At 44.3% G+C, this 16,704-nt stretch overlaps 1 protein-coding gene across 3 annotated transcripts; it reads left to right on the forward strand.

Annotated features, from left to right (window-relative positions):
• Positions 1-4,187, forward strand: ANKRD66 (ankyrin repeat domain 66). 3 transcript variants are annotated; one of them, XM_083435651.1, is made up of 5 exons: positions 1-130; positions 529-683; positions 1,651-1,879; positions 3,211-3,385; positions 3,664-4,187. In XM_083435651.1, exons 2-5 carry the CDS (start codon positions 545-547, stop codon positions 3,682-3,684), a joined length of 564 nt encoding a protein of 187 aa, XP_083291777.1. In that variant the 5' UTR covers positions 1-130; positions 529-544; the 3' UTR covers positions 3,685-4,187. The 3 variants fall into 3 exon arrangements, with proteins under 3 accessions (XP_083291777.1, XP_083291776.1, XP_083291775.1); XM_083435650.1 differs by having other exon boundaries at positions 1-164; positions 3,211-4,187; XM_083435649.1 differs by having other exon boundaries at positions 3,211-4,187.
• The last annotated feature ends 12,517 nt before the right edge of the window (positions 4,188-16,704 follow it).

Here is a 16,704-nt window from a genome sequence, read left to right on the forward strand (position 1 = left end):
TTTTGTCGTCAGCAGACAGACTTTGCTTTCTTTATTGCAGGGGCAAAATCTCATGTTGTCTTTCTCTCCCAATGTCAGTGGGACTTAAGCCCAAACAAGGGGACATAGGATAGGAGCATGAGCACAGGCGGTGGCATGTGATTCATTTTCAGCAAAGACTGCCTGTAAATATTTTCTTTCTTACTTACTACTTTCCTTTTACAGTGGTACCTCGGGTTAAGTCCTTAATTCAATCCGGAGGTCCGTACTTAACCTGAAACTGTTCTTAGCCTGAAGCACCACTTTAGCGAATGGGGCCTCCTGCTGCTGCCGTGCCGCCAGAGCACGATTTCTGTTCTTAGCCTGAAGCAAAGCTCTTAACCTGAAGCACTATTTCTGGGTTAGCGGAGTCTGTAACCTGAAGTGTATGTAACCCGAGGTACCACCGTACCACTACTAACTGTGTCTCATTTGGATAAAAAAGTATTATCATGCAGGATTTGGGTTTTCAGTTGTTGTTTTTTGTTGTTGTTGTTTTGTCTTGCGCAGAGCTTAATGTAACAGCATGACAGAGCTGCACGAAGCTGTAGCATTGGGCAATTGTGACTTGGTGGGTGAGATTCTCAAGACAGGGCTGTGTGACCCAAATTGCAAAGATATTTATTGGAGTGACAGAACACCGCTGCACTGGGCTGCAGCAAAAGGTAAGTAATAAATCTCTTCTACTGCATTCACAAAGAGGGTACTAATCTCACAGAAAAAAACAGCAGAATTCAGAAACAAATAGAACATTTCAGTCTCCTAAGATTCTCTGCTGCTGACCTGACCTGAAAAGTGACATTCTCCAAAGAAGGAAATTCCAAAGGGAGGCTGCAGCATGAAATGTCTGAATGACAGCTCGTTGAGAGGTTAGTTTCTGTGCACATAGGCCTTATGTGAGTTGTTGGTTTCCTTTTCCACTAGGAGTAGGAAATAACATAATAGTGTTAGGATGACTGCACTATGACCAATTACTGCTTTTGTAAATGGTCACTGTATTTACTGAATTGCCCCAAATCTCATCTGTTGCCTGTCTTGGCCATTTGACAGCACTTCTTGCAATTCTTGTCTTTTCATGCGCATGTATACACATCAACACAGCATTACACTTTGTTCATTTGATGAAATGGTTTTGAGCCATGAAAGCTTAGCTTACAATAAATCGGTTCGTTTCAAAGGCTGGTGGGGGGAACATGTGAGCCCTCCAGGTCTTTGACTCCAACTCCCATCAGCCCCAGCCAGCCTGGTTGAGGGCCAGGAATGGTGGATGAGAGCCAGCATGTGGGGAGCCACCAATTAACACTCCACACACACACACACACACACACACACACACACCCTTAAGGTGCCACAGAGACTTGGGTGTATTTGCAGCAACCGAGGCTGGCCCACTCACGAGGCAAGGGTGGCAGGATCCACGGGGCAGCAGGTCCTGATAGAGACCTTAATTTTCTCCTCCACCCTTGTTCCTGTTGTACATCTTCCCTCACCCTTCTTACCTGGCAGGGAGGGGGACACTATTTTGTGATTTGCCTCAGGTAGCAGGTGGCTGCAACTGGAACTTGTCTATAATGAAGAAATTCCACTGTGATCCATTTCACCCACTTTGCTCCCATCCTTGTATTTCTACAGGGCACTCAAAGATAATAAAACTGCTTGTGGAGCATGGGGCTCGCCTGTGCTTGAGAACTGAAGCAGGATGGACTGCAGCTCATTTTGGTGCTGAATCAGGGAAACTAGGAGTGTTGAGAACCCTTCATTCTCTGCATGCGCCTATTGATGCTGCAGATCTCTATGGGGACACACCCAAGAGGATCGCAGAGATCTACGGACACAAAGATTGCGTCACGTTCTTAGAGGTGTAAGTATCAACAAATTGTTAACAGATAAATCTATTATTATTAGCTAGATTTATATCCCACTCCTCAGCTGGTAGAGCAGAGAAACTACATCATTCAAAATAAAATAAAAAAGTTGTTATTTTAAAAAATCAAGTTAAAAGAATGCAATTTAAAGCAGGGAGTAGTATAAAAATCAGATTAAGAAGATGAGGCTCTAAAAATAACAGTGTTTGAGTGACAACAAAGAGGCAGCCAAATCCCCACTGGAAGGGATATTCCAAAGCTCCAGGACCACAACCTGTGCAGGTGCCTCAGGACCCCCAGGGGAGTTACGTGACGCTGCCCTGCTGTGCAAGGCTGAAGACGAGTGTCAAGGAGTCCGGGGGGGATGCCAGCCAGGAGGACGGACTAACCAGGCAACCTGTAGGGGGGGTGCATTGCCATGAGGGCTGGTTGGCATATAGTTAAGCCAGCTGATGATCCACACAGCTGTCCTGTTGGACTCCACTATGCCTCTCTGGCCTTCAGGGGGGGGGGAGGCAGCCAGGTATGCTTGCCCCTGGCCTTGGAGGGCTAACCTGGCCAGGGCTCCTTTCAGTGCCCCCCCCTCCAGGCCTGCTGGACCTCTGCTGTCATGCGAAGAGCAAGACTCGCACACCGGCCTCACATAAGCTCTGCAACGGCCTGCCTCCCCTTTCTGGCATCCTAGATCTGAACCAAGGATTTTCTGTCCACCCCCACCCCAAACAGGGGCTTGTCCACACCAGAGCAAAAAGTAGATCCCAACCCATTGTTGTCCAACCCATTGTTGGACAAACAAAATGTAACATAGAAATAAGTGCTTTGGGTTACTGATTGAAAACAACCAATCAGCACACTAAGAATATTATATTTTATTTAATAAATAAAAGGGTAAAGGGACCCCTGACCATTAGGTCCAATCATGATCGACTCTGGAGTTGTGGCGCTCATGTCGCTTTACTGGCCGAGGGAATCCGGCATACAGCTTCCGGGTCATGTGGCCAGCAGGACTAAGCCGCTTCTGGAGAACCAGAGCAGCGCACGGAAACGCCGTTTACCTTCCCACCTATAGCGGTACCTATTTATCTACTAGCACTTTGAAGTGCTTTCGAACTGCTAGGTTGGCAGGAGCTGGGACCGAGCAACGGGAGCTCACCCCGTCACGGGGATTCGAACCGCTGACCTTCTGATCGGCAAGTCCTAGGCTCTGTGGTTTAACCCACAGCGCCACCCGCGTCCCCTGTTGAATAAATATGCCATATCAATTCCAGATGGCTTGAGAGGTTTTGTTGAATTTGGTGAAGATGACCGTCCTTTCTCTTTCATCTAGGGCAGAGGTAGAGTGTAGGGAGTTCTGTCAGAGAGCAAAATTAAAGGGGACTCAGCTGGACCTGGAGGACGAAGATTGGGAGCGTAAAAAGGCAGAACCTTTGAAAAACAAAGCCTACACACAAAAGAAACCCACAAAAAAGCATGTGGGGAAAGACGATGATCCAACTCCTAGAGTAAGTAATGAGCAGAGCTCTATAGATGCAGCCCAGCTGCCTTAGCTAAGTAATACGGACACCTTCCTTTTGAGCAGCGCTTACAGCATCTTTTGGTTCGATGCAAACCATTTACTGGTGATATCTAGTAAAAATTAGAGGTGAAACCGGAGCGGCTGGTGCAGGATGCCAAGAGGTTGGTGCCTGTGGTGGTGATGTTTCAGACACAAGGTTTATATATTTATGTATGTGTTTGCCATGTACATTTATGAACATTTATTTTATATTTTGGACCGTAGAATTCTAACAACAGGAGATAACACATTGCTGGATAAATCACACTGAAGAAAGAGATGCTGGTGATCAGAGATAAAGAATCCAGGAGGTGAATGTAAAGGAAGGGACTGAAGTTTGCAAACCTTCCCACTGTGGAAATGCTCAAGCAAACAGCAAATCGGAGGTCAGAACAACGAAAAACCAGAGTATAGCACTGGATTATTGACATGGCTAGAGCTTGTAAAGCAGGTCCAGAATCAGACCAATTTCTATAGCTTTGCAAGAAACATGTAGATTGCTGTACCAGCCCATATTTTATTTTCTAAATCCAACTGTCTCCAATTATAGTTTGACTTCCAAGTACGAGGGACGCAATTAATGGTTGTGCCAATGCCCAAAATTTAGAAAACTGCAACAATGGACTGTTGTCAGACTTTGGGGGATCGGATCCCTCCCCCTGTGGCAGCAAATAAGCAGATAAAACGAAAGGAGCGTTCTTACCAAATAAGTTCTTTAATGATCACAGCAAGAGACAAAGGAATGCATATCTCTCATGGTTGTCACCAATGGAAGCGAAGGCATTGAAAAAACTCAATATGGAGGCCAAATGGCCGAAATATTGGGAAATTTTGGAGCAAGAGGGAGACAGGCTAAAATTGCAGAGTTTTGAAAAATTGAAAAACAGAGTGCGAGATTGGCTCCATTATTATCAAATAATGGAGGCATATAATTTGGACAAAAAAGTAGGTTTCCAGGTGGAAAAATCAAAATTAGAAACAGAACTGTTAGAACCCAAAGTTAAGAATTTGTCAAGAATGTATAACTTGCTGCTGAAATGGAATACTCAAGATGAAACGGTTAAATCTGCTATGATTAAATGGACACAAGATGTTGAACATAACATTATGATGGCTGACTGGGAACAGTTATGGACCACAGGTATGAAGTTTACGGCATGTAATGCCTTAAAAGAGAATCTAATGAAAATGATTTACAGGTGGTACATAACACCAGTCAAGCTTGCAAAAATCTATCATTTGCCCAATAATAAATGTTGGAAATGTAATGAGACGGAAGGTACTTTCTTTCACCTTTGGTGGACGTGCCCAAGGATTAAGACCTTCTGGGAAATGATATATAACGAAATGAAAAAGGTATTTAAATATACCTTCTTGAAGAAACCAGAGGCCTTTCTCCTGGGCATGGTCGGCCAATTGGTGCCAAGGAAGGATAGAACCTTTTTTATATATGCTACAACAGCAGCAAGAATACTCATCGCAAAGCATTGGAAGACACAAGATCTACCCACCCGGGAAGAATGGCAGATGAAGCTGATGGACTATATGGAAATGGCGGAAATGACTGGTAGAATCCGAGACCAGGGAGAAGAGTCGATGGAAGAAGATTGGAAAAAATTTAAATCATATTTACAGAAATACTGCAAAATTAATGAATGTTAGAAGAATACTGGAAGTTATATGGTTTTAGCAGAAATGTTATAAAGAATTAAGTAAAAACTGACTGTTAATGGGTTAAAGTGGAAAATTTAAAGTTAGATTGTGTCAAGATTAATTATAGAACAAAAAGTTGAGAAAGAGGGAAAGGATTTGCTGAATTAGCTAATTTGAACTAGAATACAAAAAAGGGAGGTGTGAGGAAGTCGAGGAAACAAGTAAATGAAAGATAAAGATATGGAAAATGGATGTGTTTTTAAATGTTTTTGGGTTTTTTGTTGTTGTCTTGATGTATTGTTTTTACCTTTTATTTTTGATGTATTGTTTGTTAATTTTCTATTGTCTTTTCTTTCTTTCTTACTTTTTTTCCTGTAACTATAAAACCTTTAATAATTTTTTTTTTTTTAAAGGAATGCATATCTGTCAGAGCTGGCTCCAGGTCCCAGCTCACAGAGGACCAACGCTCACCGGTAGTAATGTACAAAAGTCTTTATTGAAGTACAGTTTCCATTTTCAATCCGCAGCGCCCCAGCTCTACGTCTAGGGATTAGATCGGCGAAGCTCCATCTGAATCTCCGCCCCCTGTACACCAGTTTAAGATTCTAGCCTTACTCCACCTCTTCCGTCTCTCCTTTCTCCTCTGGGTCCTGCTACCCCCCGGGGTCCCTTCCTTCCTGGACTCTTCTGATGCTGACGTTGACCCCCCTGACTCCTCCCGCTCTTTTCGGCGGGCTTTGGGACCTGGCTCCCTATCCGGGCTGCCAACTGCGCCGCCCTCCTGTACATTTGAACTTGGCGCGCGCGCCCAGCCTTCAACCTTCCTCTCGACCGTTTCCTCGCTCCCCGATGAAGGCGTGGTCAATCCTGCCTCATGTCCTCCCGCTGTCAGTGCGCCGCCTGATCCCGATGCCTGGGACTCCTCCCCTCTACTGCGCTCTGGTGTGGACGCTGGTCCTGATTTCCAACTGCTGCTCTCTGAGTCCCCTCTGGCCCCTTCTTCCTGGGGTGTCCCCCTAGGCACCCCCCTTGCCCTGACCATGGGAGCCCCTTTCTGTGAATCTTCCGATTCGCTGGAAAGACTCAGAGAGACCCTCGGACCGCTGTCATCGCTGACATTTCCTTCGGACTCCTCCCCCTCGCTCTCTATTTCCTCCCTTTCCTGTGCCTCTGCTCCTGAACCCCTGACAATATCTCTCTAAAAAATGGCGTTGCTCCCAGTAAAGTTTCACCCCTCCGTCCCCATTAATCTACATCACTCCTACGTTGGATAATCTGAGCTTGTTGCTGCTGAGCTCTCTGTTCTATCACTCTCAGAGCCCGTCTGGTCTTAGGCGAAGGGGGTCAGGAATGCTGTCCAAAGACACTGAATCTGCCAGCTCTCTTGGCGTTTCCTCTTCTAGCTGTTCCTCCCCCAGTATTTTCCAGCTTTTCCCTCTGGACTATGTCGATCTGCAAACCACTGTTCTAAATCAATACTGTCCTCCTGCCCTTGGGAAGGTTCAGAAAAAGGGGGATGGGCTCCCATCATTCCTCCTCAGTCCAGCTCCTGACAACTGTGACCCTTTAAAACAGCTTTTCCATTCAGGAGGAAAATCTTCATGCCACATCCTTAGAATATGGAAGTTGGATGAACAGCCACTGAGCTTTCAGACTTGTCCAGAGAAAACAAACCCACTGAGTTATATCCATCATAAGGAAGCTCCAGGTTTCTGAGAAATGTAAATATGGAGAGTATTCTTTTCACAGGCATGGTGTCATATGCTCAGTTTTGCCTGCTTATGTAGAAAAGCTAAGTACCATGGATAACAGCATTTAAAAACCATATGAGAAACATGGTGAGTTTCATTAACTCTGTGGAAACCTGAAGGTTGGAGTTCCAGATGCTATAATAAAACTTATCTTGCTATGCTTCACACAGTTTAAAATTGTTTTTGTTGTTTTTTTTTTTTTTGGAAAAATATATGAACAAGTCAATCTTCTTCATTCCCTGCTACGATTAAACTGATATTGGACTCACCATCTGAATTAGTTTGGTAGCAAATATATTTAAAAGTTTGTGGACATTTTGGTACATCATTTAGATATATTCTGGACACACTTGTCTTCCCCTAAACAATCCTTGGAACCACAATTTGCTAAGGTTACTGGAAATCGTAGCTTGGTTTCCTTGATTCTTTAGCCTTTTGCTTTAAATGTGATTAAAATGTATGTTGTGGATGTGGCCAGACATCCTAGGAGTTTCAAGAAGTAGACCCTTTCCCTTAGAGCTGCAGTGAGACAAAGGGGGAAGTCTTTCTAAACAAAGGATTCCTTCCTCCTATTCTTCTTCAATTTCATTTCTACTCCACTGGGGGGCGGGGGGGGGAATCGCTTCCATTGGCAATATAGAAGGGAGGAAATAAAAATAACAGACAAGCAAAGGAATGAAACTGCCTCATTAAAGGGTTGCTTTTAAAAGTCTTCACTTGAAGGACTCCCATGTCCCTTATGCACCATCCAGAATGGTGTATCGGATCCGTGGGATCCTTGAGAGACGGCCTCCTGACTTCTATTAGCGCTCATCTTTTGCTGCCCTGTGCCTAGAAAGCAGCCAGTGTCTGAGCGGTTTCCCACTTGTCCCAGCCCTGTGGCCTTGGCCCGGCCTCTTTCCCCGGAAAACCCACTCTTCAGCACTCATTTGGAACCAACAGCTATCTGCGGAAAAACCCCTGGCCGTTTGTTCCAATTCAGCGCTATGCCATGGGTTTTCCTTGGCGAAAGGGAAGTGTGGGTGAGCCCTTCGTTTCTACCCCAACAGGCAGGTCAGGTGGTGGCACCTTTGGAAGACTTCCTCTGGAAGCCAAACTGGAAGCTGCCATTCTAACGTTTTGTCGCCTGCTGAAAATGTTCTTTTTCCACCAAGCATTTTTTGATGATTAATTTGATTCAATGTTGGTCATTTCTCTGCATTTTATAATCTTATAGTGTTACGATGTTTTAGTGATGTTATTTTCATGAGAGGACAGTTTATAAATATTCAGAAATATAAATAGATATAATAAGTAACAGTGGATTGAAGCTTAAAGGGTGAAATCCTACATCATGCTAAGACAGTGGTTTTCAACCGGTATGCCACATTCTGGATTACTGTAGTTGTAGTTTCCGGGTCACCTTCAAAGCTAGAGCCATGCGGGAGATAACTAGAGCATGCACCACTCTGGCGAGACAGTCTGTGGGCAGGTAGGGCCTCATCCTGCATACCAGGTGGAGCTGGTAGACAGCTGCCCTGGACACAGAATTAACCTGTGACTCCATGGACAGTTGTGAGTCCAAAATGACTCCCAGGCTTCCAGGCTGCGCACCTGGTCCTTCATTGTCCCCATTCAGGACAAGGGAGTCCCCCACACCCACCCGCCCCGTCCCCCCAAAACAGTACTTCTGTCTTGTCAGGATTCAACCTCAATCTGTTAGCCACCTTCCATCCACCAGCTGCCTCCAGACACTCACACAGGACCTTCACAGCCCTCACTGATTCTGATTTGAAGGAGAGGTAGAGCCTGCCCTCTGTCCCTCTTTCTGTCCCTCCCTCCTCTGATGCCCTCTCGCGTCTCTGATTCTCAAAGGCTTGCACAGTTGTTTATTGCAGCAGCCCTGGCTATAAGCTCCCCAGGCAAATGGTGCCTCTCTTTGGGGCAGGAGGGCACCCAAAGACCAGGGGCAGCAGCAGCGGCTGCCCAGAGGACTCCCAAGGAGAGGGGGAAGGAGGCTGAGGGAACACTCCACAAGGGAGGGTGTTTGAAAAGGGTTGAGGGGCCGCCAGTTCTGCAGGCAAGGGGTGACATGCTGGTAACTGGGCTCTGTCCTGCGCCCCACAGGGGTGCTGCAGAAAGAATGTAGTTGGTCAAGGGAGCTGTGGACCCAAAACAGGTTGACAACCTCTGTGCTAAGGTGACTGTTCCAGAAGTGCAAGCATTTCTGCTTTCTAGAAGGAATGTTTTCTCCTCTTTCCTCTCCCTCCTCACACTATTTTATATATTTATTCATTCCACCTTTCCTCCCAGAGCTCAGGGTGGCACACATGGGCCTCTTGGGTATTCCTCCTCATTTTATCCTCACAACAACCCTGTGAGAGAGAGTTAGTGTGAGAGAAAGTGACTGGCCCAAGGTCACCCAGTGACTTTCATGTCTGAGCAGGGGCTTGGACCGTGGTCTCCTAGGTCTTAGTCCAATACTCTCACCGCTACTCCACATGGGCACACAGTTTTTGGGCGTTCTCCCAACGGTTCTGAGCCAATTTGAGGAGGGTGCAGAGGCATGTGAAGAGACGGGGAGGGGGGATCATTGCACTGGCTTCTGTTACCTCAACAACTTATTTGGCTCCAGCCCAATATATTTATTTATTTATTTAAAATTATTTTTATTAACAGACCAATCAAATCACATTAATTCCAAATTACAAAACCGAATTTTAAATTTTTGGTGGGGGTACCCATGCTTTGAGCTCCGAAAGGGATCCAATCATCTTTATTGCTGCTGCTTTGATGTTCATAGTTCTATCCAATTAGTATTCACAGTTCTGTCCATTCCTCTCTTTCTTATTTCCTCATCTCTTCTTGTTGTTATCATATATTTTTCCTTTCTTTGTAACCTCTGATAGACTCCACAAGCGAGTTGAAAACAAACGTTGTTATAGTCCTGTGTGTGTTTTTACATTAATCCAAAGGTCATATTCACACAGCAGACGCCATTCCAGCACTTCCATAGAAAACAGTCTTAGCGTCTGCTCATTAATCTTCGCAGGCTTGTCACTCCCACCTCGATCTTTTCAGGGGGTTCTGCCAGGTCAGACACAGAGTCCAATATAATAACACAGCCACGGCTTCCTCCCCCTCTTGATCGTCAACGTTCTGCCAGGTCAGACACAGAGTCCAATATAATAACACAGCCACGGCTTCCTCCCCCTCTTGATCGTGCAACGAAGCCTGCCTGTCATGGCGAATCTCTTTTTAAAACTGCGTCATTTCAAAGGCCTTCCATTCCTTTCCAGATCTTCCACAAACAAATCCTTTGGTTAATAATTCATTTCCACACACAGTTCATAATCATCCCGCTTATTATCAATTGTTGCAACGGTTCTTCTTGGGGGGGATTGTTAGGTAATCACATAGAGGGAAAAAGAAAAGTCCCCCCCCTTCCATCCCGTTCCGACATACCGACATCTTTGATGTATATTCTTCTTGATTTATTTTCCTGTTGAATCCAGCCCGTCACTCAGCTTCACAGAGGTCACTTTAATTAGCAGTCTTAACTCCCTTCCTTCACTCGAAACATGTGCATTTGCTGTTCTCTAATTGTTTATTTTGAGCTCCTGCAACCAGGTCGCGTGATCAGAAGTGGCGTCTGGGAGAGCGGGGGGGGGGACCACACGAGTGCTGTGCGCTTAGTGCCCTCACCCCCTCCTTCTTTCGAACTCGGGGGTGATTTATTGGCAACCGCAGGCGAGGGCAGTGTTTTCCCAATTCCCTGGGAAAACCTTGGGAGGCTAATTACTCCCATATTAGCCCCTTAATTACCTCGTGTGAGCCGGAGAGATGGTATTGCCGGCCATCTTCCAATGCGCCCCTAGCGGCCCCCAATATATTTATTTATTGAATGTTATTCTTAAATTTGTTCTTTAATTGTAAATTGAATTGTCATTTTTTTTAAATGATCCAGTTAAGATGAAGAATTCTTTTCATTATAATCTGAAGAATTACTCTCTGAAAAACAGTTTTCTCAAAATGTTATTCCAAAAGTTAGTAATATATATACTTGCTACTGCAGAAGTATGTATTACAAAGCCTGGGAGAAACAGTGGCAAAGCAGCTTAAATAGGTGCAACCCCATATTCTAGTCAGTGGCAGCTCATAACACTTTGACTACTTAGGGCTTTCTGCTTTCATCACAGTAAGACTTGCACAGCACTTATTCAGGAATGTGTGTGATTTCACATGAGCAGAGTGCTGCTGACTAAAAGTCCATTATCCTCTGCACATCTGTGGACGAAAGAAGAACTTCTATGCAAGAGGCCCAAGGTATGATTTTTAGACAAGATTGACTCTCTGCTCCTGGCAGGCTCACTCATACAGAAACAAATATTCTTAATTTTCTTGCCCTTTCATCCAGTCCATCATAATGATTGGTGTTTTCTTTAATAGCCTAATTGTAATGCATATTTTCACTCATTCTATACTGTAGTGGAAAGGTTATGCATAGTTCAACAATCTGTCTCTACAAAGAAAGATTCAGTTGGCTCACTACTTCATCGAAAGACTCCACTATCATTTTATTCTATAGGGACACAATTTTATTTTCAAGATTATTTTAAGTACACAGCAGGCAAATCAGGCTAGAATACAGGCTCAATCAAACAACAAAACTGCTTTATCATCTTCTCCGTCCACAGGATTTTAATTTAATGCAGTGCCTCATGTGTCACTTGTCTCACTTCTGGATTACACGAATATGAATGTGTGTTTGGGATGCAGCTCATGCTTCCAATAATTTTTGATGGAAGACAGAATGCATCTCTCATCACACCTTTTCCAAATAAGAACATGTACCCGATATAATGCACAACTCTACCGAATTCCCTTTTCAGTTTAGGATTTCCCCAAATCAAGAGGCTAGATTGCACGGAAGGGCATGCATTTACAATGATGGCGCAAAGCCGGCTTGGAAGACTGCTGTCTAGAAATATATTGGACAGAAGGACCATCAAAGACACAAAATTAATGACATTTATGACCAAGAGAGAAATGATTATTTTCACAGCCTGAAAATGGGCAGCCATGCTTGGGCTGCTGAAACTGGCTGAATTGTTCTGCATCTGCTGGGTGTGTCTCCACAGAGAAAAGAGTAAGAGAAAAGTTGATGTGGTTGAGATGAAGAAAGCCACTATGAATCCCAGACCACACCACAGAAACAAATGAACCAAATCTGTTTCGACTGTAAAGCCTTCAAGCGTGACATTTCCTAATATATCAAAACTACTATTGCTTTGGCATGTAAAGATGTAAATTTCTTTGAAGAAAGGTGACGTAGTTGCCAATGATCCAAGCAAAGAAGCCAGAAGCATCCAGGGTACCAATCTGGAGATTCTCGTCTTCAGGAGGAAGAAAATGTAGTGCTGGAAGTTAGCAATCTTTGCACAGTAAAATGTACACAGGCAGGCAGTGAAGCAGAGGTTGGTACAATTTAGAAACCACGTTGTAGCTTTGTATGTTTGGTATAAGCTTGTGTATTCAATTATCCAAGGAAAGAATGATATCCAGAAAATCTTGATAACTATCAAGCACATGTAGAAACATCTGGAGACACCAAAAGCAGTCAAGATTTTATCAATGGATTTCAGGTGTCCATTTCTCATCCCATCAATGCAATTCACTACAGCAATGAAAGCATTCAACGACATCCCAACAACAGCCTCAATTGATGTGCAAACTATGTAGAGTATAACTGGGAGTGGAAAATGCTCCGCTCTTTGATAGTTGCACCCTTGGTCTTCCATTCTTCCAGATACACAGTCTGAAAAGGCTGTAGTCTTTAACTTTTGGATAGCACATGCTTTATTATCCATGAAATTGAGAAGTGATGCTGTCATAGGGCACCTATTGCACGCTGATTTGCATTCTTCTTTTCATGGGGTGCAGAACAACCAACTCTTTTGCCAAGAGCTTGTGGCAAAAAAGCAATGATTTACATGACATTTACTCACAATCCCCAGAGCATTTGTTTTCAAGGTTATGTAGAGATGCATTCTATTTTTATCTGAGACTGATGCATTCCTGCAGGACTTGAAAATGATGGACAATTTGCACCTGTTATTTCTTGCTAAAGAATTAGTATGAAACCCTAGGCAAATATCAGAGGAAAGTGCAACGAGTGTAACGTAATATTTAGTGATACTGGTAGAGCTAGGTTGCTGCCAAACCATTCCTTAGAGCTGTGGCTTTGACTTTAAGGATGCACTCAAACCTCTTTCCACAGGGCAGAGCTTTGACACCAGCCTATGCCAGGAAATACTCCAGAGGCACATCCTCTGCACCAGTTTTCCAACTGAAACTTCTCAGGCTGCTCCCACATGTCCTCAAGTGCCCTGGCTGACTTTCTGCATAGTTCAAGAGTGAAGAAGGATGGCAAGGCTGACAAGAGTGATGCACAGAAGGAGAAAGGGACAGCCTTATATGCCATGAATGGAAGTTTTTAGAGAGCGGAATGGCAGATTCCCCCCCCCCCCCCAGCTCTTGAATCTAATAGTTGCTGTTAGCAGACATTTCAGCTTGGGTAAATTAGACTGGAATAATCACTTACAGCTTTTGGAGTTCAAAGGCTTTAGTCATGCAAGAACTATTTTCAGATTATCAGGGCTGGATTCCTATGCAAGAAGTAGAGTTTGTCAGAGAAATTAACCCTTTATTCAAGGAAATGGTATACAGCTCAGCCACACTTCTCACTCAGTCTTGTCCCAATAGAGCAGTTGCCAGGACTGACTGCTCCCACTTTCACCCCCCTCCACTGGCTGTTTCCCAAGCAGTCTCCAACTGTGGACAGGGCTCTCTGTTCCGCTCTACACATCACTCTGTATTGTTGTGTTCTGAAGGTAAAGGAAGGACTGGACCATGATTAATAAAATACACATGAGGCTTGGCCAGCAAGACTCTGGGAGGAAGTGCCAATAATAATCTGCCACACCCTGGCCCAGGTCCCTTTTATTAACAAAAGAACTTTTGACACAGAGTTTGTAAGAACCCATCAGGTTTCCTCTGAGCATTTCAAAAAATTACCACGTGGGACAAAGTTAGATCAGATAAATCCTTTTAACTACAAAGAACTAATTTCCTACTTGAGCATGCATACATACATGGTTAAGCTAAAATAAACAGGAACCAATGAGAAATGCATTTAGTAAACCCCGGAGGTCATAAACAGGCAGTAAACAGGAAAGGAAGAACGACAAGGAAAGTCAGGCATTTTTATCACCTCCATGTGAAACTCCATTTCCTGGCCCTAAGATTAACAAAACTAACAAAAGCTACATCAAAGCTATCTCCTATCTTATGTACTGAGGATGCCTGGTGAAGCAACTGGTCTGTGTAAAATGCTCTATACGTGACTGTCAGGCAGAGAGAAAGAAAATGGCAGAGGTGCAGAGGCTTGTGGGATTTGGTCAGAAATTATTGTCAATGACTCAAGTCCATTCAAGCAATGCTTTCATCGCCGACAGAATGGCGTGCTGCCTTTTTCATAATTCCTCATAGCAATCCCACCTGACCACCATACTGCATGCCCTTGGAGATGGGGGGGGCGGAGCTTGTCATAGTAGGAGAGGCAGGCTCCGTGTATGCTTCGGCCTCTGAGTTGGAACTGCTCTCTGTCACAGGCAGAGGGAAAGAGGACCTAAACAGCTACAGGTTGATGTCAATTTCAGGGAAGTTCCTTGAAGTCATCATTAAATAATCTGTCTGTGAGCACTTAGAAAAGGATGCTGTGATTTCAAGGACCCAACATGGGTTTTTCAAAACAAGTCATGCCAGACTACTTTTATTTCTTTTTTGGATAGAGTTACAAGCTTGGTGGATCAAGGGAATGCTGTGGAGTATCTTGACTTCAAAAAGGCTTTCAACAAAGCTCCCACATGATATTCTTGTGGAGAAGCTGATAAAATGCAGGCTAGATGAGGTTGCTATTAAGTGGATTTGTAGCTGGTTGACTGGCACAACCCCAAAAGTGTTCACCGATGGTTCTTCATTATCCTGGATGAAAGGGACAAGTGCAGGATTCTCTTTATGAAGGAATTGAGGAGATAGTCATACAATTTGTGGAGGACTCCAAACTGGGAGGGGTATCTAATGTCGCTGAAGACAGATGATGCTGAAGACAGATGCCGCTGAAGACAGATGACCTTAAAAGTTTAGAGAACTGGGCCCAAACGAAACAAAATGAATTTTAATAGGGGCAAATGTAGATTCTACACTTAGGCAGGAGTAATCCTACAGACAACTATAGGATAGGGGACATCTGGTTTGACAGCAGCATAAATATGAGAAAAGCATCTGGGCATCCCCTTTCACCTTAGAAATTGCAGAAATGTTTATTGTGTTGTGACCAGTGTATAGTGATACATTTCCCCCTATTGTTCCAAATTTCCTAAATCAACATCAGAACAGAACAGAAGAAATATCCAGTGATAACGCTTTTACCCAGTAGGCTGGGTATGGAAAACAATATTTATAGTATTTGTATGAGTGAATATTTGTTTTCTTAGTCCACATTTAGCATCACTACGCATGTAAATGTGGGAAATATTCCATTACAGTCACAAGTTTAATTTGCTTAGATTTGCTGCTGGGTAGTGGTGTAGCTCAGGCTGCCTTTCAGATGGCATTTTGTGCACAGATTAGGGCCGCTTCCAACATCCAGCGGAAGCCAAAGGAAGTCTGAATGGGAACATGTTTTATCCAGGGCAGCTTCTGAAACCTGAAAATATTTGAAAACACTTCTAAAAAGGGGGGGGGGGGGATGGCATACCTTCCTGCAGTGTATTCCACTTTTGGTTCCATGTGTCGTCTTCCATGAGAAATTCCAGATTCAACGTAGTAATTTGAAATATCTATTTTATTAACAAGCACACACTCATACACATACAATGCCCATCAACTGAACTGAACTTTCTCAAACTGAAGAAGCCGACAGCCTTGCCCGTGTTACGGTAAAATCTGGGTGCGAGGCTACTCTGCCACCCAGCTCGTCGGACTAAGTCCGCGGGTCCCTGCGGAGGAAAATGAGCTCAGCCGGAGACAGGAGCAAGATGCAGAAGATCCAAGTTTGTTGCGCAACAGGTTCAAGGCGAGATTGAACCCCGAGGAAGGGGTGACATGAACTTTTAAAACTTCCCTCCATGTCCCAGGATACAGTGCAAAATACATCACGGTTACATCATGAATACATTAAGAAGAGGTTGGGTTACACAGATTACATCATGAATATATTAAGAAGAGGTTGGGTTACCCAGGATTAACATATGGAGGAGGGAGGGGGGAATATGCAGAGCTGGAGATATGCGTAGATAAGCACATCCTGAGTCCCGGTGATGAGAAGACAATGGTCCATGTATGCATAGTCTGCCACCTGGCATTGCCCGTGGGAAGGGCTTGGCAGGGTGATTAGAGAAGATTAGGGTCTTCCTGAGTGTACCTGACACCTCGCTTGAGGGATTATGGAGGACACAGGAGGTGTCATGGAGTCCTAGAGAAATTGAGCAAATTGGCACCGAAAGCAAGAAAATCGGTGTTACAGTTGATTTTCTATGAATTTTATAGATTTTTAGTCCCTTTTGACATTGACAATTGGACTCGGAAATAAATGGATATATTGTAGCGAAGAAGAAGGTGAAGAAGACATGCCCCCCCCCTTCCGTATCACCCGGAAGAGTTTGTTAATTTTAAAGCTACAGCAACATGTATCCGCCTGGGAGTGCGCACAGAGAACGGAATGAAGAGGCGGGGTGGAAATGGGGCGTCTGCACCCAAGGGGCTGGAGGAGATGAAGGGCGTCTGTGCGCCCCAGGGGCTCCGAGACAGAGAGAGGGAA

Source organism: Podarcis tiliguerta (genome assembly GCF_965153285.1).
Source record: "Podarcis tiliguerta genome assembly, chromosome: 3".
Classification (NCBI taxonomy): Eukaryota; Metazoa; Chordata; class Lepidosauria; order Squamata; family Lacertidae; genus Podarcis; species Podarcis tiliguerta.

Coding starts and splice junctions, on each gene's coding strand:
- ANKRD66 (XM_083435650.1), top strand. CDS start 545: ATGACAGAGCTGCACGAAGCTGTAGCATTGGGCAATTGTGACTTGGTG. Junction 684..1,650: donor GCACTGGGCTGCAGCAAAAG/GTAAGTAATAAA, acceptor GTATTTCTACAG/GGCACTCAAAGATAATAAAA. Junction 1,880..3,210: donor TGCGTCACGTTCTTAGAGGT/GTAAGTATCAAC, acceptor TCTTTCATCTAG/GGCAGAGGTAGAGTGTAGGG.